Here is a 23892-nt window from a genome sequence, read left to right as displayed (position 1 = left end):
TTTTAATCTTATACTTCTCTAATATTTAATGAACAGAAGTTAGAGAACATATTTTAAAGGGCCAGGGAATCCTTTCTCCCTGTTTTTCAAAAATGAAAAAAAAATTAGTGAAAAGTCACTATAAAATATTTAATGATATGTAAAGTAAAAAGTGAAATTTCCTAACTATAGTCCCACTTTTTAAGAGAGGAGTTAACAATCTGGCATTTAATTTTCTTGGATTTTTTTTTTTAAATGTTAACCATATATCCATCTAGTTTGTTTATGGCAACCGTATTACTAGAATATATCATACTTAGTTGATTACTTTTGATAGACATTTTGGTTGTTTCTACTTATAAACAATATAATATAATGACCATCTACACAAGTATCTATATTTATTTATTTTCATAGAATAAATGTTTGAGATGGAGCTTTTGGATCACAAGGGTGTGCACATTTTCACTTTCATGATATATGGCTAGAACACTGCCCTGACACATTAACAATCTCTTCTTGACAGTACCTTGTTAACTTCTGATCAATTTTTCATGATAAACATGCTCTATTATTATTGGGAAGTTGTTCATAGGAAGCCAGAACTTGAAATGCTTGAGATTTTTATATTTCGATATATATACAAATATATTTTGATAAACTTCAAGTCTTCATTGTTAATTTTAGATTTATCTTGTTAGGTATAAGCAATTTAGTGTTGTTTCAGTGTTATTTTATATAAAAATTATATATATGAATTGCTGATATTTTTGCCAGTTTGTTTTTGCCTTAAGGCTAGCAGTTTTGGAGCATTAATTTGGAAAAGTTACATGCCGAACTAATTTGCCTAGCCTTTCAGTCATATAGACATTTTGATGCAAGTAGCACCAATGTAAGTCATTACTATGAAAACATATATTTAAGTACTTGTGCTGTAATTGCATAAAGGTCTTTGTGCCTTCTCTTCACAGGCATGCACTCCTCAGCTGCAACTGAGCTGTTTGTTACTGGACCCTTGCCAACCACTGGAACACTTCCACCATCTGCCCTTTCTGCTTATCAGCATCCTGCCACCTTCAGCAATAGAAACTTTGCTACCACCTCACCTTTGGTGCTTCAGGATTCAACTTTTAACACTACATCAAATGGAATTTTAAATCCTCATGACCCTTTGCTACAAATCAAGACTTCCCAGGGGACTGTTCCAACTGCATTGGCATTTGAGCGCCTGGGTAGTTCTGCATTAAGTAATAGCATACCACCTCAGTCTTCAACATACCGCTCAGCTCAAGAGTCTGCACCCCATCTTTTACAACCTCAGTTTAGTTTGTTGCCTTCAGCACTTGGAGGAGCCCAGCAAACTCCTCAAGCCTACAGTTCAGCTCTCTTTACTAGTTCTACTGCTTCCATTGAAAGAGCTCTTCTTCGAGAATGTAGTGTTATTAAACACCATCAGCGGCCTTCAGGAACCCAGTCTCTTCAGGCACAACTGACTGGTTCACAACATTCCTTACATAATTATCTATCAAATGCAAGTGTAGTTAATTTTCAGGAAACAACCAGGCAGTCATCTTTATCCTGCAGCCCGGGTGGAAATTCTCCTCAGGGGAGCAATGGAGGACCGCAGCAGAAGGCCTCCCAGGTCTCAACAGAACTGGCTCAGTCTTACTCATCTGCAGTTCCATCATCAGGGTATCCTTCTACTACAAAAGTTAACAGCTGTCCCACAAAACAACCACTGACGTCAGCCAAGACCCCGAAACCTCAAAATGTAATTCCTCCTTTACAGACACTAAGCTATTCCAAACCTTTACATAACCAGAGTTCTGTCATATCGGGCCAAGCACAAATTTATTCCACAGCGCAGCTACCGAGCCTCTTATCAGTTAGTCAGTCCCAAAATTATGGCTTAGTACAGCCACATAACGTGCCATCTATTGTTCATTCACAGGTTTATAGGTCCAGCAAGGTTGAGAAATTGCCATCCTTATATAAAACATTGACTTTTTCTGGGTCATCTCAGACTGTAACTGCTGAAAATCAGACACTCAGTTATTCATCTAATCAGCAAGAGGTATTATCTTCAGTTACAAATGAGAATTACCCTGCTCAAACAAGAGATCTGTCTTTAGTCAGCCAGTCTCCAAGTTATTCATCTGGTCCTTCTCAGGGTTTATCTCCAGTAAGCCAGGCACAGGTTAGTTATTCATCTCAATCACAGGTTTTGTCAGTTGTTAGCCCTTCAGAAAGCTATGCTTCAGGGCAGTCTCTGACATTAACAGCCCCTTCTCTTTCTTACTCTTCTGCTTCTCAGCCTCAGAATTTGCCAGATACCAACCCAGCCCAGAATTACATTTCTATGCATTCTTCCCAGAATGCTCAGACTCAAGAATCATCATCTCCCCAGTCCCAAAAATTTTTGCCTGCTGTCCAGTCACCATCCTTTGCATCCTCTACTCATTGTCAGGCATTACAGAATAATAATATACCTTCCCCTGACCCAAAGGCTTATGCTGAAAGAAAACTTGACTCAAATGTGTACACATCCTCAAAGCAAGAAGATGATTTTCCAATGCAAGAGTTACAGGTGTTGCAGTCACAGGCATCTCTTGAGTCATCAACCCAAAGAGTATCTGAGGGGAAAGTTAATGCTCAAGAAACAACTTACAAGGTGTCAAAGGCAGATGACAGATATTCTCAGAGTGTAATCAGAAGTAATTCCTGTCTTGAAGATCAAGTTGTTGGAATTGCTCTGCAAGGGTCAGAAAAAGAAGAAAGCATAGTTGGTTCAGTGACTCAACTTAACCAGCAAGTTAGCCAAATCAATAATGCTGCAACCCTTGATCTTAAGAAGACAACTAATTTAATACAAACTCCACCAATAAGGTTAAATACTAAGGATGTAAACCAGCAGCACTCGCTTATACGGAAGGTACATGAAGCCAAGGTCCAGGAGCAGCATGATCAAATAGTTAACGCCTCATCTCAGGTTCAAATTCCAAATCATGCTTTAGGGCACGGCCATCAGGCACCGCTTCCTAACACACAGGTCCTTTTAGATTCTGCCTGTGATTTACAGATTCTTCAGCAGTCAATCCTTCAAGCAGGTTTAGGACAAGTAAAGGCATCTTTACAAGTCCAGCGTGTTCAGAGCCCCCAACAAATAGTGCATCCTTTTCTTCAGATGGATGGTCATATTATTCCAAGCAATGGCGATCATTCTCAGCAGCAACTCCATCCTCAAAATTCTGAAATTATGAAAATAGACATGTCTGAATCTTCAAAACCATTACAACAACATCTAACAACAAAGGGCCATTTTAGTGAAACAAATCAACATGAGTCAAAGAATCAGTTTGTTTCTCTTGGATCAATATGTTTCCCTGAGGCAATGCTTCTCAGTGATGAAAGAAATATTTTATCAAATGTAGATGATATCCTAGCAGCTACCGCAGCAGCTTGTGGGGTTACACCTTCCGATTTTTCTAAATCAGCTTCAAATGAAACTATGCAGGCTGTTGAAGGTGGTGATTCTAAATCTCATTTTCAGCAGTCATTAGATGTCAGGCATGTGACTTCAGACTTTAACTCCATCACAACTACAGTAGGAAAGCCACAGAATATAAATGATATTTCCTTAAATGGAAATCAGGTTACTGTAAACCTTTCACCAATACCTACCCTTCAGTCAAAAGTAACTCTTGAACAACAGCGCATTGAAACACCTGGTCAAAATATGCCAACCAAACCAAATTCAGCAGTAGCTGGAGCAAGTCACGAAGTCCAGGAGCAGAGTTCTGGCCCATTCAAGAAACAGTCTGCTACCAATCATGAATCTGAAGAAGACAGTGAAGTTCCTGTTGATAGCACGTTAAACAGTAACAGAAACCAAGAGTTTGCTTCTAGCAGTAGAAGTTTAAGTGGAGAGAGTGCTGCATCGGAGAGTGAGTTCACCTTAGGCGGTGATGACAGTGGTGTGTCAGTGAACCCACCTCGGAGTGCACTTGCACTGTTGTCCATGGCCCAGCCTGGGGATGTAATCAGTGTCAAGACTGAAGAAGAAAACCAAGACTTAACACATTTTAACCTTCAAAAGAAAAAGGCTAAAGGAAAAGGACAAAATAAAGAGGAAGAGAGCAGTAATCAGAAACAGCTGAAAAGACCTTCCCATAGCAAACGCCAGAATCCGAGAGGAACAGATCTATATTTACCATACACATCTCCCTCCTCAGAAAGCTGCCATGATGGTTATCAGCATCAGGAGAAAATGAGACAGAAGATCAAAGAGGTAGAGGAAAAACAGCCAGAAGTCAAAACAGGATTTATTGCTTCTTTCTTAGATTTTCTGAAATCTGGACCTAAACAGCAGTTTTCCACTCTGGCTGTCCGAATGCCTAACAGGACCAAACGACCAGGGACCCAGATTGGTCGTACATTTTGCCCACCACCACTTCCAAAGAGCTCATTGTCTACAATACCCTTGCCTATAGTGTCTGAAACTGGAGCTAACAGTCCATCAGAAAAAGCTGACAACGAACTTAAAAACATGGAACATTTATCTTCATTTTCATCTGATGAAGAGGATCCTGGAGTATGCAATAATGATATGTATAAAAGTATCTCTACTCCCTTAACTGCTTTGGATGCTACTTCTGATAAAAAGAAGAAAACAGGTAAAGTGTTAAAATTTAGATTCACAACTATGACTTTTCTATTTTTAAGTTTTATAGCCTAAAGCAGATCTGCAAATGAATTTTCAGTATAAAATGTGTATTATGTCTTGTCTATAGGAAAGTTCTGGATTTCAGGCTCAATGATTCTAGCTTTTCTTGACTTTTTGCCATGGATAGCTCAATTTACACAGTATGTTATCCAGGTGCCTCTGGTCTGAGATATTTGGAAGTAGGTAGGGATATGAGGCATTGTATTCTGGGCCCAATTGTAAACCTATCATATTTCTCGGGTTGCCAATTTTACTCACCTATTAACATTTTACTATTAAATATGGTTATATTTTGTGCAACATTTACATTAATACAATCAAGATAAAATTTTTAGATTTTATGCTGGCTCCAACTATCTAAATATTTGGGTATGTGTTGGTTAACAGAGGAAATGTTTTAATAAGCATTGCCTTATATAAATAATTAACATGTAACTATAAAAGTTACTATTTTAAGGAACATGCCAAGGAAAATTTATAGCAATTATATAGCTACCACCTACCAGAGGAACTGGTAGCAATATTGTGAGATATGCATCATTAATTCCAATTATACAGTTAATGAAGCTGAGACGAAATGAATTGTGTTACTCCTTACACCTAGCAAATGGCAGAACTGGAATCTGAACCCAGCCATTTCTGACCTAGGGCTTCTCTGCTGTGCTTGTTGCTATAAGTCAGTGAAGTTTTTTGAGTTAAACTTTGTTTTGCAATGTACTTCTCAACTTCTTTCTGGACTTGAGACTACCTTTAAGTACTAAAGTGATACAAAACAACTGGTATCCCGAATAATCTAGCATAAATGTCCGAAAATACATTTCTAAAGAATTTTCATTCTTTAGGGAAATTGGCCTAAGGGAAAGTTAGTCTTAGATCCAAGACCTATGGATGTCCAAATTCAGAATGCTTGCCAATTATTATTATATTGCCTCTTGTGTGCCCAGAACAAGCCTTTTTAAAAATCTCTCTTCTAAAATTTGAATCTTAATCTAGTTTCTTCCAGATAATTATTAACTCCTTTTAGTTACAATCATCATTACCACAGTTCTTACTGTTAGGTCTTTGAAGATCTGTTTGTCTTTGTGTTTCTTGTTTCCTCATCTGCAAGAAGTTACTGCTTGATCTGTTACAACAGACTTCTCATTAGAATCTTTGTCTCCAGCCTGTGGAGTCCATCTTCCATATTGTCACCAGTTTTGTCTTTATAGAAAAAGAAAATTGAGTGTTACTTGTGCTTCAAAGCACATTTGTGCTTCATGGGGGAAAAGATCACAGGAAAAAATTTTCCCTTTTCCTTTTTTACTCTCTCTTTCCTTCTGTGACAACTGAATTTCTCATTGTTTCTTCAACATATGACCTACTTTCACAGTTGTGAGTCTTTGAACAGACTTTTTTCTACCTAAACTGCTCTGTTCTCCATAGTTTATTTAAAGTTTTATTTATTTATTTGTAATGCAGAGTTAGAGAGAGAGAATGAGAGAGACCTTCCTTCTGCTGGTTCACTCCCTAAAATGGTCGCAGTGGGGCTGCATCAGGCACAAATCAGGAGCTTCTTCCTGGTCTCCCACATAGGTGCAGGGAACATAGTACTTGGGCCATCTTCCACCGCTTTCCCAGGCATATTAGCAGAGAACTGGTTTGGAAGTGGAGCATCCAGACTTGAACGAGAACCCATATAGTATAATGGCATAGCAGGTAGCAGCTTAGCCCAATATGCCACAGCACCAGCCCCTTTATTTTTTAATCCAGCTGATTAAAGACTACTATCAATGTCATTTTGGGTATGTTGCTCCAGGGAGAATTGATGTTCAGTTGCCACAACCTTTAAATGTTATGAAGACATTCACTTTTGTGTATAATTTCACTTACATTTGTATAAATTTCATTAAATAATGAGTTTCTTTAGGTCAGTAGTGAACAGTTATGGTAAAAAAATTTGGGCTTTGAGGCTGGTGCTATGGCACAGTGGGTTTAGCTACTGTTTGCAGTGCTGGCATCCCATGGGGTTGCTGGTTGGAGTCCTGGCTGCTCCACTTCCAATGCAGCCTCCTGCTAATGTGTCTGGGAAAACAGATGAAGATGACCCAAGTGTTTAGGCCTCTGCACTCACATGGGAGACCCAGATGAAACTCCTGGCTGTGGCCATTTTGATTAGCCATTTGATTAGCCAATGGATAGACGCTCTCTCTTTCTTTGCCTCTTCCTCTCTGTAACTCTGCCTTTCAAATAAATAAATAAATAATTTTAAAAATTTTGTGGCTTTGTAGAGGCAGGTGTTGGCACAGTCTTTAAGATGCTACGTGGTGGTGTGGGCATTCTGGTGCAGTAGGTTAAGCTAGCTCTTGTGACATCCACATCCCATATGAGCACTGGTTCAAATCCCGGTTGCTCCAATTCCAATCCAGCTCCCTACTAATGTGCCTGGGAAGGCAGAGGGTCCCACCCATGTGAAAACTCAGATGAAGCTCCTGGTTCCTGGCTTCAGTCTGTCCCAGCCCAAGCCATGGCAGCCATTTAGTGAGTGAACCAGTGGATGGAATATCAATCTCTTTCTCTCTCTCTCTCTCTCTCTCTCTGTCTCTCTCTGTGTCTCATTCTACCTTCCAGATAAATAAATAAATCTTAAAAACGAATCGGTTTGGTTTCATTCACAGTGAGTGGTGAATTTCTTCAAAATGGAGGTGAAACTAAAGGGGAGCACTCAGCTTCCACGTAAGGGTACCATAGGTGTATAAGGCAAACTCTTGATGATACAGATGACCGAAATTCAGATCTCAAAAATGGAAGAAAACCAAAAAATCTTCTTTCTTTTCCATTTGTTTGAGCTCTATGGATAAAATACACTTGGAAAATGTTGAAAGCTTAAAAAATGTGGGCCACAAATATAAGAGTCCTACAGTCTGTTTTCTGTGTTTTTTGAAGAGCTTTTATTTTGAAATTTAAAGCTTAGGTTTTGATTTTATTTTGAGCTTGTAGCTCCTTGGAGTAGATGTAGTGCTACAGCCTGGCCCAGCCTTGGCTGTTGCAGGCATTTGGGGAATGGACCAGAAGATGGAGGATCTCTGTCTTTCTGTCACTCTGCTTTCAAGTAGGTGAAAACAAACAAACAAACATTTTAAAATGTTGTAGCTCTTTGCCTCTGAAATACATTTGGAGTTATGGGATGCTATAAGAATTTAGCATCTTCTTCCAAAATGGATATTTGGTTATTTAATCACTGTTTATTATTCAATCTATTTCTCTACTGTGTGACTGAAATGTTATCTTTGGTAATTAAATTCTCACTTATTGGAATGTGTATGGATTCTGTTCTTTTCCATTTGTCTAGTTATCTGTTCTGTATTTGACAGTGTAATTTGTAGTATATTAAGTCTTCCATAATTTTTTTAAAGATTTATTTTACTTATTTGAAAGGCAGAGAGAGAGAGAGAGAGAGAGAGAGAACTTCCATTTGCTGGATCACTATCCAAATGGCCACAATGGCCAGGGCTGGGCCAGACTGAAACCAGAAGCCTGGAGCTTCTTCTGGGTCTCCTACATGGGTGCAGGGGCCCAAGGAATCAGGCCATCTTTCGTGGCTTTTCCATGAGTCTTAGCAGGGAGCTGGATGGGAGGTGGAGCATCCAGGACTCGAACTGGCACCCATATGGGATGCCAGCATTGTAGGCAACAGCTTAACCTGCTAAGCCCCTGTAATTGTGTGTGTGTGTGTGTGTGTGTTTTAAGATTTATTTATTAAGATTTATTTATTTGAAAGAGAAAGAGGGAAAGATACAGAGAGAACCTTCCATCTGCTGGTTCACTCCCCAAATAGACACAATGGCCATGGCTGGGCCAGGCTGAAGCCAGGAGCCCAAAGCTTCTTCCAGGCCTCCAATGTGGGTGCAGGGTCCCAAGCACTTGGACCGTCTTCAGCTTTTCCAGGTGCAATAGCAAGGAGCTGGATTGAAAGTGGAGTAGCCAGATCTCAAACTGGTACCCATATGGGATGCCACAATGCTGGCATACCCTCTCTGTAACTCTGCTTTTTAGTGGTTCTTTTTTGTTATTGTTCTTGGATTTCTTTCCAGATAGATTTAGAATCAGCATGTTTGATTCTGTTAACCATCTCTGGAGGGTTATTATAAAATTTAGAATTTAATAGATGGACTATTAATGGTATATGAATAAGGTGTAGGGAAACTGAAAGCATTGCCTTAAACCTAGTAGCAGCTGGTGGGGGGGTGGGGTGTGTAGAGGTATCTTCCCTCTGCTGGTTCCCTTCCCAGATGTCCCACGGCAGCCAGGGCTGGGCTATAGCCAGGATCTGAGGAGTCAGTCTGCTACATGAGTAGCAAGGACCTAAGTACCGGAGCCGTCCCCTGCTTCCTTCTAGCAATAAGCTGGAATGGAAAACAACCAGCACTTGAACTCAAGCACATTGATAGGGCTTCACAAGCTACAGGACCAGATGCCTGCCCCTAATTTCTACTTTAGTCTTAATTCTTTCCCCTATCTCCTTTGGGCTTAATTTAATATTTTCTTTCTGGCTTCTTGAGTTTAGTACTTAGTTTATTTTTGTGTTTTCTGACTAATATAGCCTTTAATCTCTTAAGTTTCCCTTTTTTGTACCACACTGCTGCCATATCCCACTGGTTTTAGTGCTCTTAATTGTTCTAAATGGCTTTTCATTGATTTTATTTTCTTTTTAGCCTGAGAGTTATAAAGAATGACCAGGTTTTTGTTTTTTGTTTGTTTGTTTGTTTTTCTGGCCCTGTTGTATTGTGTCCAGGTAATATGTCCACTTTTTGAAATTTAGGGAAATTTTGTTAGTGATTTGGTAAATGGTCACATTTTTGCTTTTTAAGATTTATTTATTTGAAAGGCAGCGCGGGGACTGGTGCTGTTGTGTAGTAGGTTAGGCCTCTACCTGCTGTGCCAGTATCCTATATGAACACAGTTCGAGTCCTGGCAGCTCCACACTAATGGCCTGGGAAAGCATCAGAGGATGGCCCATGTGCTTGGGCTCCTGCACCCATATGGAACACCCAGAAGAAGCTCCTGGCTTGCTATCAGCCCAACTCTGGCCATTGCGGCCATCTGGGGAGTGAACCAGTGGATGGAAGATCTCTCAGTCTCTGTCTCTCCCCTTCTCTCTCTATAACTCTGCCTTTTGAATAAATCTTGAAAGAAATAAAAAGAGAGGAAGGAAGGGTGGGAGGGCGAGAGTGAGGTGGGGAGGAAGAGAGAGAAGGAAGGGAGGGAGGGAGAATGGGAGGGAAGGAGGGTGAAAGAGATAGGGAGAGACAGATAAAGAGATCTTCTGTCCACTGGTTTACTTTCCAAATGGCTGCAATAGCCAGGGGTGGCCCAGGTCAAAACCAGGAGTCAGGAACTCCATCCTGGTCTCTCTCGTGGGTGGCAGGGGCCCTCACACCTGGGCCATCTTCCACTGCCTTAGACAGCATTAGCAAGGACCTGGATCAGAAGTGGAGCATCTGGAACTCGCACTGGTACTTGGATATGGGATAATCAAATTGCAAGCCATGTTTTAACCTGCTGCGTCATAGTGCAGGCCCCAGTGGTCAATTTTTATAAATACTCCATGAGTATCTAATTGCTAATAGATTTTATTTGCTAATTTTTAGACCCTTTATATCTTTTCCTTTGTTAGTGTAATATGTGACATTTGGTTACATAAGAAAATGTTATGTGCATTTTGGAGGTATATAACATACCTGAAATTTACTTTACAGTACCCCAGCAAATATAAAAGGCAAGATAGATGAAATAAGAGTATCACAATGTGTGTGGTTGTTAGTGCTGATAGTGGAACGTGAGGGTTGTTATTCTCTACTTTTTGTATATTTAAAATTTTATAATTATAAAAAGGTTTTAAAAATTCTCTTTATTCCTTATTTATTTTTAGATTGCTTGATCTGTTGATTCCTGAGAAAGGTGTGTTAAAGTTTCCCACTATATTTTGTTTTTTTTCTAATACTGTTTACTTGACACTTTTGAACTCATGAAAATAAATGCATAATATTTTCATAAAGTTAAATTTCCTTGTAGAGTAATAAAGTTTCTCTTTTTCCCATTTAATGGTTTCTGGTTCTAATATTGCCTTACTAATTTTGTTGTTAGCATTATTTTAGTATATTTTCCTTATCTGCTATTTCGGAACATACTTTCTTGTGAAATAATAGCATGAAAAAAAATTCATGAAGAAAAATATGGAAAATTTCCATGAATTTGAAAATACACAATTATTTAAGCCATATTCCCTGACCATAATATAGTGATTTCGTAAGAGAAGGAAGAAAAAAAAAAAAACACAAAGAAAACACATTCTAAATAAAAGGAAACAAAAAATGAAAAAATAAACCAAATTATTCCAAAATTATTGGAATGGATAATGCAGCCTTATATTGGAATCATTGGGATATGGCCAGAGTATAGTACAAAGAAGAAAATTTGGGGCATTAAATGCCATTCATTGGATAGCAAGAAAGTACAGAATTAAATCGAGTATTAAATTAATGCCAACTTAAAACCTTTAGAGCTAACTACTAACTAACTTGGTAGTAATCACTTCCTTTTCTTTTATAATTTTATCATCTGTGTATGCATTTCTAAACACTAAACTTTAGTTCGGTGGGTTTTAAAACTTCTTCTCAAGGGTATCATGTAGTAGGTTTTTTCTTTTTTTTTTTTTTAAGATTTTATTTATTTATTTGAAAGTTAGAGTTACAGACAGTGAGAGATAGAGACAAAGAGAAAGGTCTTCCTTTTGTTGGTTCACTCCCCAAATGGCTGCAATGGCTGGAGCATGCCGATCTGGAGCCAGGAGCCAGGAGCTTCTTCCGGGTTTCCCACGCGGGTGCAGGGGCTCAAGGACGTGGGCCATCCTCCACTGCTTTCCCAGGCCATAGCAGAGAGCTGGATTGGAAGAGAAGCAGCTGGGACTAGAACCGGCGCCCACATGGGATGTCAGCACTGCAGGCAGAAGATTAACCTACTGTGCCACGGCGCTGGCCTGGATATCATGTAGTATTGATACATTTTCCCTCTGCTAATTTGGAAGCTATACATTCTTTTAAATAAACATTTGCTTAGTAACTTTTTATCTGGAAAGTTTTCATACACAAAGGTAGAGATTGTTGTAATGAAACCAACTCAAGCATTATACAGATTTAATAACCCTCAGTGCATGGTCAGTTTTCTGTCATTCATGTCTCTTTCTGCTCTCATATCCCCTGATTATTTTAATGAAATATTTTCTGTTCTTTCCCTGGTCATGATAGAAATTATAATATTCATTTTCATTTTCTAAAAGTCTGTCTTCCTCTTCCTGGGTAGTATGGATTTTTGAATGCTGGAACTCCATTAACATTTGTTTAGATTTACTTATATATTTACCACTCTATCCATTTAAAAGGCAGAGTTCCAAAGAGTGGGGGAGAGACAAGAGAGAGAGACTTTCCATCTGCTGGTTCAATCTCAAATGGCCCCAATGGCCAGGGCTGGACCAGGCTGAAGCCAGGAGCCATGAAGCTTCCTCTGGGTCTCCCATGTGGGTGCAGGGGCCCCAGCACTTGGGCCATCTGCTGCTTTCTCAGGTGCATTAGCAGGGAGCTTGGTGTGAAGTAAAGCAGCGGGGACCTGAACTGGGTTGCCTGGCATCGCAGGAAGTGGCTTAACCTGCTATCTGCTACAGTGCTGGCCCCATCAGCCCTTTATTCATCCTTGTACCTCATATCTTCTCTTTCGGCTTATTTTGTGTCCGACTGAAGTCTGCCCTTTAGTTTCCTTATCTGAGGGTCTCCTGATGGTGCTATTTCTTTTAAATAGCCAGATACCCTGTAATTAACTGCATATACGTTCATAGTACTCACATCTGCCTGTTATATTGATCCCTTAATCATTACATAGTGCCCTTCTTTGTCTCTTCTAACAGTTTTTGTGTTAAAGTCTGTTTTGTCTGATATTAGGATGGCTATACCAGCTCTTTTTTGGTTTCATGGAATGTCTTTCCACCCTTTTACTTTCAGTCTGCTTGTATCTTTGTTGGTGAGATGTGTTTCTTGTGGGAAGCAGATAGGTGGCTCTTGTTTTTTCAATCCATTTGGCCAGTCTGTATCTTGTAACTGTAGAGTTGAGGCCATTTACATTCAAGTTGACTATTGATAAGTAACAGCTTGGCCCTGCCATTTTCCCATGAATATTCTTATTTACTTTGGATTTCTTTTATACTTTTACTGGGGGATTTTCTGCCTTCATGTTCTTTCATGATGATGGCTTGCTTTCTGTCTGTGTAGCATGTCCTTTAGCATCTTTTGTAAGGCTGGATGAGTGGTGACGAATTCTTTCAATTTCTGTTTGCTATTGAAGGTCTTTATTTCACCTTCATTCATAAATGAGAGCTTTGCAGAATACAGTATTCTGGGTTGACAGTTTTATTTTTTTCTCTTATGACTTGGACTGTATCTTGCCATTCCCTTCCCACCTGTATGGTTTCTGATGAGAAGTCAGCTGTGAGTCTAATTGGAGATTCCTCTGAAAATAATCTGGTGTTTCTGTTGTGCACATTTTATAATCTTTATGATTTACTGTGGAAAGTTTGACTACAAGGTGACATGGTGAAGATCTTTACTGGTCATGTCTGTTTGGAGTTCTATTGCTTCCTCTACTTGAACATTCCTTTCTCCAAATTAGGGAAGTATTGGGTCGTTTGATAGTATCCCATAGATATCCAAGACTGTTTTCCACTTTATTCAAGGTTTATTTATTTATTTATTTTTGGTCTGATGGAATGATCCAGAGATTTGTCATCTTATTCAGATATTCTTTCGTCTACCTCACCAAGTCTGTTTTTAAGGCTTTCCACTGAATTTTTTATTGGATCTATTGAATTCTTCATTTCTAATATTTTGATTTCTCTTTAAAATCTCAATATCATGGGAAAAATTTTCATTTATATCATGTATGGTTTTCTGTAGTTCATGGATTTGCTTTTGAGTAATCCTGTGATTATTTTTTTGAATTCCATTTCCAGTATTTGCTCAATATCTTCATCCTCACATTCTAATATTGAAATGTTATTATGTTTCTTTGTGGGGGGTCATGGTATCTTCCTTATTCTTGTTTCTTGGATTTCTGCATCTATTTTAGGCATTTGTAGAATTAATTGTGTTTTTTTATTCCTCTGATGGCTTTCATCTTTATCTGCGCCTCTGTGCCTTAGTGGAATTTCTGCACTTTTGGTGTGGTGGGTGTGGCAGGCAGCTCTGGTCAGTGAGTATTCAGGGTAACACCCAAGTTGGATGTGGTAGTCCTCTGGTTGACAGGATGGAGAGGAATGGTCACCTCTGTTGGTGCAACCACCCCGTTACTTCCAAGCTGAGGAATGCCCAGGTGTTAGCCCCCAGTGTGTTCAACACGCATCCACTGCACAAATGAACTGCACAAATGATCTGCACAGTCCTTCCTGTGAGCACAGTTCCCTCTGCTCTGAGCTGCTGTATGCAGCTGGATCTCAAGAGTGTTCAGCAGCACTCGCTGGTTGTCCAAAAACCGAAAAACCTCATGCATAATATTTTCTCCTTCTCAGCACGGGCCTCTCATTGTCAAGGAATGCGAGAGGGACCACTCTGCCCTGCTAGCCTGTGTCCCCAGGGAGATTGAGGTTTTCCCAGAGCCACTGCCATAGTGTGTTTTGTCCCACTGTATCGAGCCCAATCCTCCCAGCCAGACTCAAAGTCAGTGGGGAATGCAGGTTTTTCTCTCTGGTGAAATCCCTGGATCACAGGCACACACAATACCTGCTGGCCACAGCCCTGCTCGCTTCATGGTTGTGCTGTGTGTACAAGAGTCCCTGAAAGCGGCACTTGCCTTCCGCAGGGATGACTCCCTCTCCCCGCCTGTTCGTTGCCAGGTAGGTGTAGCTGGCATGGTGGTTACCCCTGTTGGCTGCGTGGAGAGTGTCCCCAATAGTTGGTGGGTATGCACGCGCACAAGAGCTGGAGCAGCTGCTACCTACTTATGTCAAAAAATTGTGCCAGCCCTCCCACGCTGGCCATGGTCACTGTTGATGAGGGGATAAGGGGAGAGATAGATTGCACTGCTTTTTTATTTTTTTCCCCTCAGGGTTTGCAATGCCCTACTGCCCTGAGGGATCCAGGCCAGGCTCAAAAATAGTGCAGTCCGCTAGGCTTTCCCTCCAGCTCTGACTTCAGTTTGTTTGCCAAAGGTGCTTTTCGCAGATCCAAGCTGCTGAGGCCTTTATTGTTTCCTCGCTCGTTGCTGCCAGTCTGCACTGCCACACAGGTCTGGGCCGTTTCCACTGCTTTTGCAGGACCTCCCACCGCAGTTTCCCCTACAGCTTTGCCTTGAGAGTGGGCTTTCCCCACTTTTTGTTCTATTAATTTTGCTGAGCCTGGATCAGACTGCCATCTTGGAACCCCCTGTATTTCATTTTAATTTTAATTTATCTAATGATATGTTGAGTGGTCTTTAAGGTTTTTATTGATCATGTCTTCTATCTTCTTTGGAAAAATGTCCTGATCCTTTACTCAGTTTCAAAAGTGGGTAATCTCTTTATAATACTGACTATAAGAAATCTTTGTATATTCTTGATACAGGTCTCTGGAAGATACAAGATTTTTAAATAAACATGTCCCATTCTACAGATTATCTTGGCACTTTCTTGATTGCATCAGTTGCAACAAAACGTTTTCGTTTTTGATGGAGTCCAGTTTACTTTTCTTCTGTTACTTATGCCTTTGGTGGCATATCTAAAACTGTGACTTATCCCAAGGTCACAAGATTTAAAACCATTTTGGGGCCAGCACCATGGCATGTTAAGCACCATGGTTAAGCCTCTGCCTGCAGCACCAGTATCCTATACTGGTGCCAGTTTGAGCCCCAGCTGCTTCATTTCCACCCAGCTCCCTGCTAATAGCCTGGAAAAGCAGCAGAAGATGGTCCAAGTGTTTCAGCCCCTGCACACACTTGCGAGACCCAGAAGAAGCTCTGGCTTTGGATCAGCCCAGCCCTGGCCATTTTGGCCATTTCAAGAGTGAACCAGTGGATGGAAGACCTTTCTGTCTTTCTCTCTCTTTCTCTCTCTCTCTGTAATTCTGCCTCTCAGATAAATAAATAAATCTTTAATGCTATGTTTTCTTATAGTTTTAGCCTTTACATTTTATATCTATAATCCGGTTTCAGTTAATTTTTGTGTAGAATCTAAGTTTGGGCTCTAACTTCATTGTTTTATAGGCAGCTGTCCATTATCTCAGCACATTTGTTGGTAAAACTGTTCTATTCCCATTGAATGGTTTTCGCACCTTTTATAAAACAGTAATTTGATTACAAATATAGAAATTTACTTATAGACTTTCATTCTCTATTAATCTATGTATATCTGTGTCAGTATCACAGTATCATCTTGATCACTATAGTATTATATACAGTAAATTTTGAAATTGAGAAGTGTGAGTCTTCCAACTTTGTTCTTTTTTCAAGATTGTTGTGCCTACTCTGGGTCTCTCATTTCCATGTGAATCTTAGGATCAATTTGTCATTTAATGAGAATATGTGCCTAGAACTTTTGTAGTGACTGGGTTGGAACTGTAGACCAATTTGGGAAGTATTACCATCTTAACAGTATTGAATCTTCTGTCCATGAACATAGGATATTTTTCCAGTTATATTAACATTCTTTAATTTCTTTGAGCAATGTCTTCAGGTTTTTACAGTATAAGTTTTGTGCTTCTATTGTTAAATTTATTCCTAAGTATTTTTTAATTTCTAATGCTATTGTAAATTGGATTGTGTTCCTAATTTCATTTTTGGATTTTTCACTGCAAGCATATTTTTTATATTTATATTGTACCCTGCAGTCTTGCTAAACTCTTGTATTCCAATAGCTCTCTAGTAGATTTCATAGCACTTTTTTATATATAAGATCACATCATGTGCAAATAATTTTACTTTCTTCAGACGACCTTCCTAGGAGGAAAGCATCCAGTTTTTCACTATTAAATATGATGTAAGCTGTGAGTATTTTCTAGATGTCCTTGATGAGGTTTGAATTAAGTTCCCATTTATATTTATGTTGTTGAATTATTTTATCTTGAAAGGGTACTGATTTTGCCAAATGCTTTTTCTGTACCTGTTGTGATGATCCTGTGGTTTTATACTTTGTTGTGTTAATATAATATAGCACATTAATTTTCAGATATTAAAATTACCTTGCATTGTTAAGATAAATCCCACTTGGTCATTTTTATGATTCTTTTTATATGTTGGTAGGTTTACTTATATTTTCTTGAGGATTTTTGTCTTCCTATTAAAAATTTTTGATGTGTAATTTTCTCATGACATGTTTATCTGGTTTTGGTATTGAAATAATACTAGCCTCATAGACTACTCCTATTTTTGGAGTTTATAAAGTACTATCATTCTTATTTAACCATTCATAGAATTTACTTGTGAAGCCATTGGACCTGTACTTCTCTTTATGGGATGCTTTTTGATTACTTAATTCTGTTTACTTGATACAAGTCTATTTACATTTTCCATTTCTCCCTAAGTCCTTTTTTGTAATTTGTATCTTAGAATTTGTCCATTTTTTCAAGTTACTGTTGTCATGTAGTTTTTCACAGTATTGTTTTATAATCCTCTCTATTTTGGAAGCTTCTAGTACTGTTTCAGAATATTTGGAGAGTGCTTTCCTTTCCTATATCTGCTCAACTTGTCTCTCTCTCTCTCTCTCTCTCTCTCTCTCTCTCTTTTTTCTTAGATTTATTTGAAAGGTAGAGATACAGAAAGAGAGGGAGAGAGATCTTCCATCCACTGGCTCACTCCCCAAATGGCCAGGCCTGAGCCAGACCTCCTTCAGGTTTCCCACATGGGTGCAGCAGCCCAAGCACTTGGGCCATCTTCCACTGCCTTCCCAGGTGCATTAGCAGTGAGCTGGATCCCAAGTGGAGCAGCTGGTACTCAAATCTATACCCACATGGGATGCCGACACTGCAGATGGAGGCTTAACCTGCGCCACAGCTCTGGCCCCTCAACTTTTCGTGTTTTAATAATTACTCACCATTAGTTTGCTGACCCTTATAATCTTTTTTATATCTCCATTTTTTGAAAAAATGTTTGTTCTATTGGAGCTATAGGGAAAGGTATGTAGACAGATGTTTGCAGTCTACTTGTCACCGAAGTTCAATTCTCACATCTTTTGAGTCTTGGAAATTAACAGCCATTTTAATTTCTTCCTGTGGTTTTGACTGTTTCAATCAATTTGATTGTAAAAATTAAAAATATTTTAAGATTTTATTTATTTGAAAGGCAGAGTTACAGAGAGGCAGAGGGGGACAGACAGAGAGAGAGAGAGAGACAGAGGAGAGAGAGAAAAAAAGAGAGAGATGTCTTCCATCCACTGGTTCACTCCCTAGGTGGCCTCAACAGCTGGAGCTGTCCTGATCCAAAGCCAGGAGCCAGGTACTTCCAGGTTTCCCACGTGGTGGCAGGGGCCTAAGGACTTGGGCCATCTTCCACTGCTTTCCTGGGCCATAGCAGAGAGCTGGAAGTGAAGCAGCTGGGACTCGAACCAGCGCCCAGATGGGATGTCAGCACTGCAGGTGGCAGCTTTACCCAGTGTTCCATAGCGCTCTACCCAATAATCAAATCTTTTTAAGCTGTTGAGATTTTACTCAAAATAAGTAAATGTCTATTTGTATTTCTGATTTGTATTTGCTTACTTTATTTTCAGAAACCCTACAAATGGGAACTACTAGCCCAACTGCCAATACTACTGGTACTGCTACTAATTCATCCACCACTGTGGGTACAGGTAAACAAGAATCTCTCCACTCTACTTCTTCTGCAATAAATATCCTGGAGAATACAAGCACTATGGATCCCTCCAAGTCCATTGAAGTTGATGGGCTTCCTTCAGACCAGTTTGCAAAAGGACAAGACACTGTTGCCATAGAAGGTTTCACTGACGAAGAAAACGTTGAAAGTGGAGGAGAAGGCCAATACAGAGAGCGTGATGAATTTGTGGTAAAGATAGAAGACATAGAGACTTTTAAGGTGATGTGAATATTCTCAGGTGTGAAGTTCCTATGACAGCCTTCATGTTGACTTCAGCAGCATGTATCTAGCTTGTATTACAAAAAGTTCTATTTTATAATTATCCTACAATATAAGTATTTGGTAACATCAATCCAGTAGATGTTTTGAAACAAGAAGTAATTGAAAATAATTTTAACTTTGTCTTAATTTTGTGTATTTCCAACTAGTCAGTTGCATTTGGGTATTAGTAATTACAGAAGTTTTGAAATGTGAATTCTTTGGGGGCCAGTGCCATGGCTCACTAGGTTAATCTTCTGCCTGCAGTGCCGGCATCCCATGTGGGTGCCGGGTTCTAGACCCAGTTGCTCCTCTTCCACTCCAGCTCTCTGCCATGGCCCACGAGGGAACTGGAGGATGGCCCAGGTGCTTGGGTGCCTGCACCGCATGGGAGACCAGGAAGAAGCACCTGGTTCCTGGCTTCGGATCGGTGTAGCTCTGGCCATAGCGGCCATTTGGGGAGTGAACCATTGGAAGGAAGACCTTTATCTCTCTCTATCTCACTGTCTAACTCTACCTGTCAAATTAAAAAAAAAAAAAAGGAAATGTGAATGAAAGGCTCATAATTAGGAGGTAGGAAAAAATGATCTTTATAAAATTTAAAAATGTAAAGAATTAAAGTCAGACTGTTATGTAAGGTAGAATTAGACTTACTTTCGTAATTTCAAATTATAGAACCAGTAGTAGAATGTTGTAATTTCATACAAAGTTTCAGCTGTATTTAACTTAATCTATTTTCAAGTTCTTGTTTGCTTGCTTTTGCCCTTTTTTCCAATTAGGGTAGAGAGAAGGCATTTAAAATTACACTGAAGAACATAACATTCAAATTATCTGTTCCTACCATTCACAAGTAATTACTACTAATACCTTAACATTTTTTTCTGATCTTCTAAAATATATGCATACTCATAAAATTGCTTTAATCACAAATGAAAAAAGCATTAGCAAATCATTTTCCAGTAGTTTATCCTTACAAAAGGGTAATTGGCTACTTTGTGTGTTAATGAGCTCACTGTTTCTGGAAGAATTTAAACAGACTATGGCAACCTAACTAGCTTTTAGGGATCATTAGAAAAGTTCGCCTAGAGGTAAGAGATAAATTGGGCTGTGTAGATCTTTAAGATTTCATTTAGCTCTAAGAGCCTATTAATCTAAAATATAATGCTAGTTTTTATAAGTATAATTAATTCTCCTTATTACAGGAGGCTTTAAAAACAGGAAAAGAACCCCCAGCTATTTGGAAAGTACAAAAAGCTTTATTACAGAAATTTGTTCCTGAAATTCGAGATGGACAAAGAGAATTTGCTGCCACAAATAGTGTAAGTAAAATAATTGTTTACATTAGTCTTTCTATATTTTGACAGTGATCCTGAGGACATACAGAATGACTTAAATGAATTACAGAGTACATAATACTCAGACAGTCTGATTTTAAAATAATAGGTAATACCAGCTATTTAAGATTTAATTACTTTATACTGTTACTTTTTTTATATAAAGGAAAAGTGTTCCAATGAACTGACTCAGGTTCATTTATTCTACTAGTCAGATATTCTGATTTTCCAGGAGAATCACAAAAATTACTCTTTGATACTTAGATAGATAGCTGTTCAGTAGCTTTGAATAAGTATCTGTCGAATGAGATTGCTTCTATGTATTGTGTGGGCTTATAGTCAGAAATAAGTCGGGGATCATTTTAATTCAGGGTGAAATTAACCTGACTAGAACTATATTTTAGAAAAGGATGGCTATGTAAAAGTGGAGCAATAAAGTAACATGTACAGATTATATAATTATGTAATTCAAAGTATTTCTTTCCATAGTATCTTGGTTATTTTGGTGATGCAAAGACTAAATACAAAAGGATATATGTGAAGTTCATTGAAAATGCAAACAAAAAGGAATATGTCAGAGTGTGTTCCAAAAAGCCAAGAAATAAACCTTCACAAACTATCAGGTATTCGATTTTGTATGTAATATTTTTGTATATGTAAAGGCTTACTATTGTCAGTGTCATTGTACAAAGAATTGTATCAGTTGAAGAGCCCAGGGTTGTGTTGTTTGCTTGTTTAGTAAATACAAGTCTGAAAATTCAGTGCCTGGTGCAGTGACTCCTCTTAAAGGAACATGATGTGAACTATGAAGACTGTGACTGTCCATGACAGGATAAGATTCCCTTTTATTTCCCTGAGTCCTTTTGGTGTCATCCTAACAAATTAGTGAAAAAAACCCTGAATTTTAGAATTTAAAGTTTTGAGTCCAGCTCTTCATGACATAGAGAAGATAATTTTTCTAAAGCCCCGTTTTTCATCCATTAGAGAGAAATACAAATGCAGTGTAATGTTTAAAATGAGATAATTTTTAAACAAAAATGATGAGACTTGTACATCACTAGAAAAGTGTACAAAAGAACAATCATTTATTAGTGTGACTGGGTTGTCTACAGCATGAATCTAGACAAGTGACCTGACCCGGGGATCTGCATGGGAGAGCAAGTGTGACCCTAGATATTTTCAATCTAATACTGGACAAGCCTAGTTTAATTAAGACTCCACCTGTTAGAAGCAGCTCACATTATTTTTCGTGATGGGATTTTACCCACTCAGATCTTCAGACACTTTAGAACAAATCTTGAGTGGCTCAAGATAAGATGTCTCTGGATTTCTACATCAAAACCTGGAACCATCAGAGCTTATGAGCACTTCGGAGGGCCATTCTGATGTGACTGAAAAGGGTTTATCACCTCTTACTTCCCTAAGCCCACAGATCATGTGTTGTACAGCCTCTATACTCTCTGGAAAATGAGTCCATAAAGGAAGAAGAGGAATGTGAGAGAGAGCTGAATATTGAATGCCAGTGGTTAAAGAATATATTTCCAGAAAATGTTAGAAAAATCACTATTGGGATATATAGTGCTTCATTTTGGAAGTCCCTTATGATAGTAATTAACCTTTTCTTTCCCAGTGATTCTATTTTATTTTAGTTTGACAGGATTTCAGTATGTTAATGAAGTTTGTTTATAACATTGCAGAACTGTTCAGGCTAAGCCAAGTAGTAGCAGTAAAGCTTCTGATCCTCCAACAACAAAAACTACAACTACAAAAGCCCCTTCCATGAAACCCAAAGTTAAACAGCCAAAAGTAAAGGCTGAGCCGCCACCAAAGAAAAGGAAGAAATGGAAAGAAGAGTTTTCATCATCCCAGTCTGACTCATCTCCTGAGGTCCATTCTAATAGTAGTGATGATGAGGGTGAGTTCTCTATGAAATGCCGACCTTGATCACTTTGGATCGTCTACATGAATGGAGAGGAGCAGTGGTGCTGACAATTCAGTTTAGTTTTCAGGGGATTTATCTACCTAATGAGTTCTGATTAGGCTTTATGAGAATACGTTCACATGCCTAAACATCAGCTGTAACAGAGTTGGCCCACACATACAGCCTTTTAAAATGAAAAAGCAAAATTCACCTCTGTGACTTCACCTCTTTAGATCAGAAAGTGTTAGAAGAGATTTGTATTTTGAAATTTTGGAGTCTGTGTTTATGTAAGAAGAAAAGAGTAAACAAGCCTAAGAAGCAGCAACTCAAACTGTAATTAATACAGCATAGTAACAAAATAATGGATTCTAATGTATATATTTAATATGTAATACTGTACTTGCACTCTGCCACTAGCCAGCTTTGTACCCTAGAGTAAGGGAGACAGCAATTCTGTTCCTTGTTTTTCTTTTTTACGAAATGAGAAGTTTGTAATAGATCATGAGTTGTCATGTCTTTTGATCTTCGAATCCTTTACAATTTTAAAAACTGTTGAACAGCATAGAAAGCAGTTATGTATCTGTTAAATAGAAATTAAAAGTGAGATAGTTGTAAAGTACAAGAATATGCCAGTACATATTCCATTAGCCTTCAAAGCATGGTATGTGATACATGCAAGAAATTCCAAGCAGTTCAGTAATCAAGTGCTTCAGAGTTTGACGAACTCTGACTGACCTGTGGCTCTCACCTATTTTTGTGAATAATGTTCTTTTGGCACAGAGTCTCATAATTTCATTTATATATTTCTGTCTAGTTGTTTTCCCACTACAGAGGCACATTTGAGTAGTTGCTACAAAAATCATGTGACAAGTAAAGTCTGAAATAGTCACCATCTTGCTCTTTCCAGAAAAAGCTTGTTAACTGTACCCTATTATTCTGGAGCATAAAATTGAAGATGGGAAAAAAAAACTAAAGTATTGGGGGTGATCGGCGCTGTGACACAGTAGGTTAATCCTCCACCTGCAGCACCAGCATATCATAGGGGCACCAGTTCTGGTCCCAGCTGCTCTTCTTTTTTTTTTTTTTTTTTTTTTTTTTGACAGAGTGGACAGTGAGAGAGACAGACAGAGAGAAAGGTCTTCCTTTTCCGTTGGTTCACCCTGCAATGGCCGCTGATCCGAAGCCCGGAGCCAAGTACTTCTCCTGCTCTCCCATGCAGGTGCAGGGCCCAAGCACTTGGGCCATCCTCCACTGCACTCCCGGGCCACAGCAGAAAGCTGGCCTGGAAGAGGAGCAACCAGGAAAGAATCTGGTGCCCCGACTGGAACTAGAACCCGGTGTGCCGGTGCTGCAGGCAGAGGATTAGCCTGTTGAGCCCCAGCGCTGGCCAGCTGCTCTTCTTCTAATCCAGCTCTATGCTATGGTCTGGGAAAGCAGTAGAAAATGGCCCAAGTCCTTGGGCCCCTGCACCCACGTTGGAGACTCAGAAGAAGCTCCTGGCTCCTGGCTTTGGTCGGCACAGCTCCGGCTCTTGCAGCCAACTGGGGAGTGAACCATCAGATGGAAGACCTCTCTCTCTCTCTCTCTCTCTCTCTGCCTCTCCTCTCTCTGTGTAACTCTGGCTTTCAAATAAATAAATAAATCTTAAAAAAACAAAAAGTATACACAGTCAGGGAAGGTGTTTGGCACAGCAGTTACGATGTTATTGAAGTGCCTGGGTTTGAGTCCCTCCTCGACTTCCAATTCAGCCTCCTGCTAGTGCACAGCCCAGGAAGCAGCAAGTGATGGCTCAAGCACTTGGGACCCTGACACACATGTGG

The 23892-nt window shown here is 39.2% G+C and overlaps 1 protein-coding gene across 5 annotated transcripts in view; it reads left to right on the top strand.

Moving 5' to 3' along the window:
• The window catches only part of QSER1 (glutamine and serine rich 1), an 82779-nt gene that overhangs the window by 38577 nt on the left and 20310 nt on the right, over positions 1–23892 (top strand). For all 5 annotated transcript variants that reach the window (XM_051825478.2, XM_051825482.2, XM_051825487.2 and 2 more), the window contains 5 exons: positions 951–4652; positions 18456–18778; positions 20020–20136; positions 20641–20774; positions 21849–22066. In XM_051825478.2, the coding sequence (XP_051681438.2) occupies positions 951–4652; positions 18456–18778; positions 20020–20136; positions 20641–20774; positions 21849–22066 (4494 nt within the window). The remainder of the gene's footprint in view (positions 1–950; positions 4653–18455; positions 18779–20019; positions 20137–20640; positions 20775–21848; positions 22067–23892) is intronic.

The sequence above is a fragment of the Oryctolagus cuniculus genome, chromosome 1 (assembly GCF_964237555.1).
Source record: "Oryctolagus cuniculus chromosome 1, mOryCun1.1, whole genome shotgun sequence".
Taxonomy (NCBI): Eukaryota; Metazoa; Chordata; class Mammalia; order Lagomorpha; family Leporidae; genus Oryctolagus; species Oryctolagus cuniculus.
The sequence above is the reverse complement of the archived record's forward strand: the minus strand, read 5'-3'. Positions and strand labels throughout refer to the sequence as shown.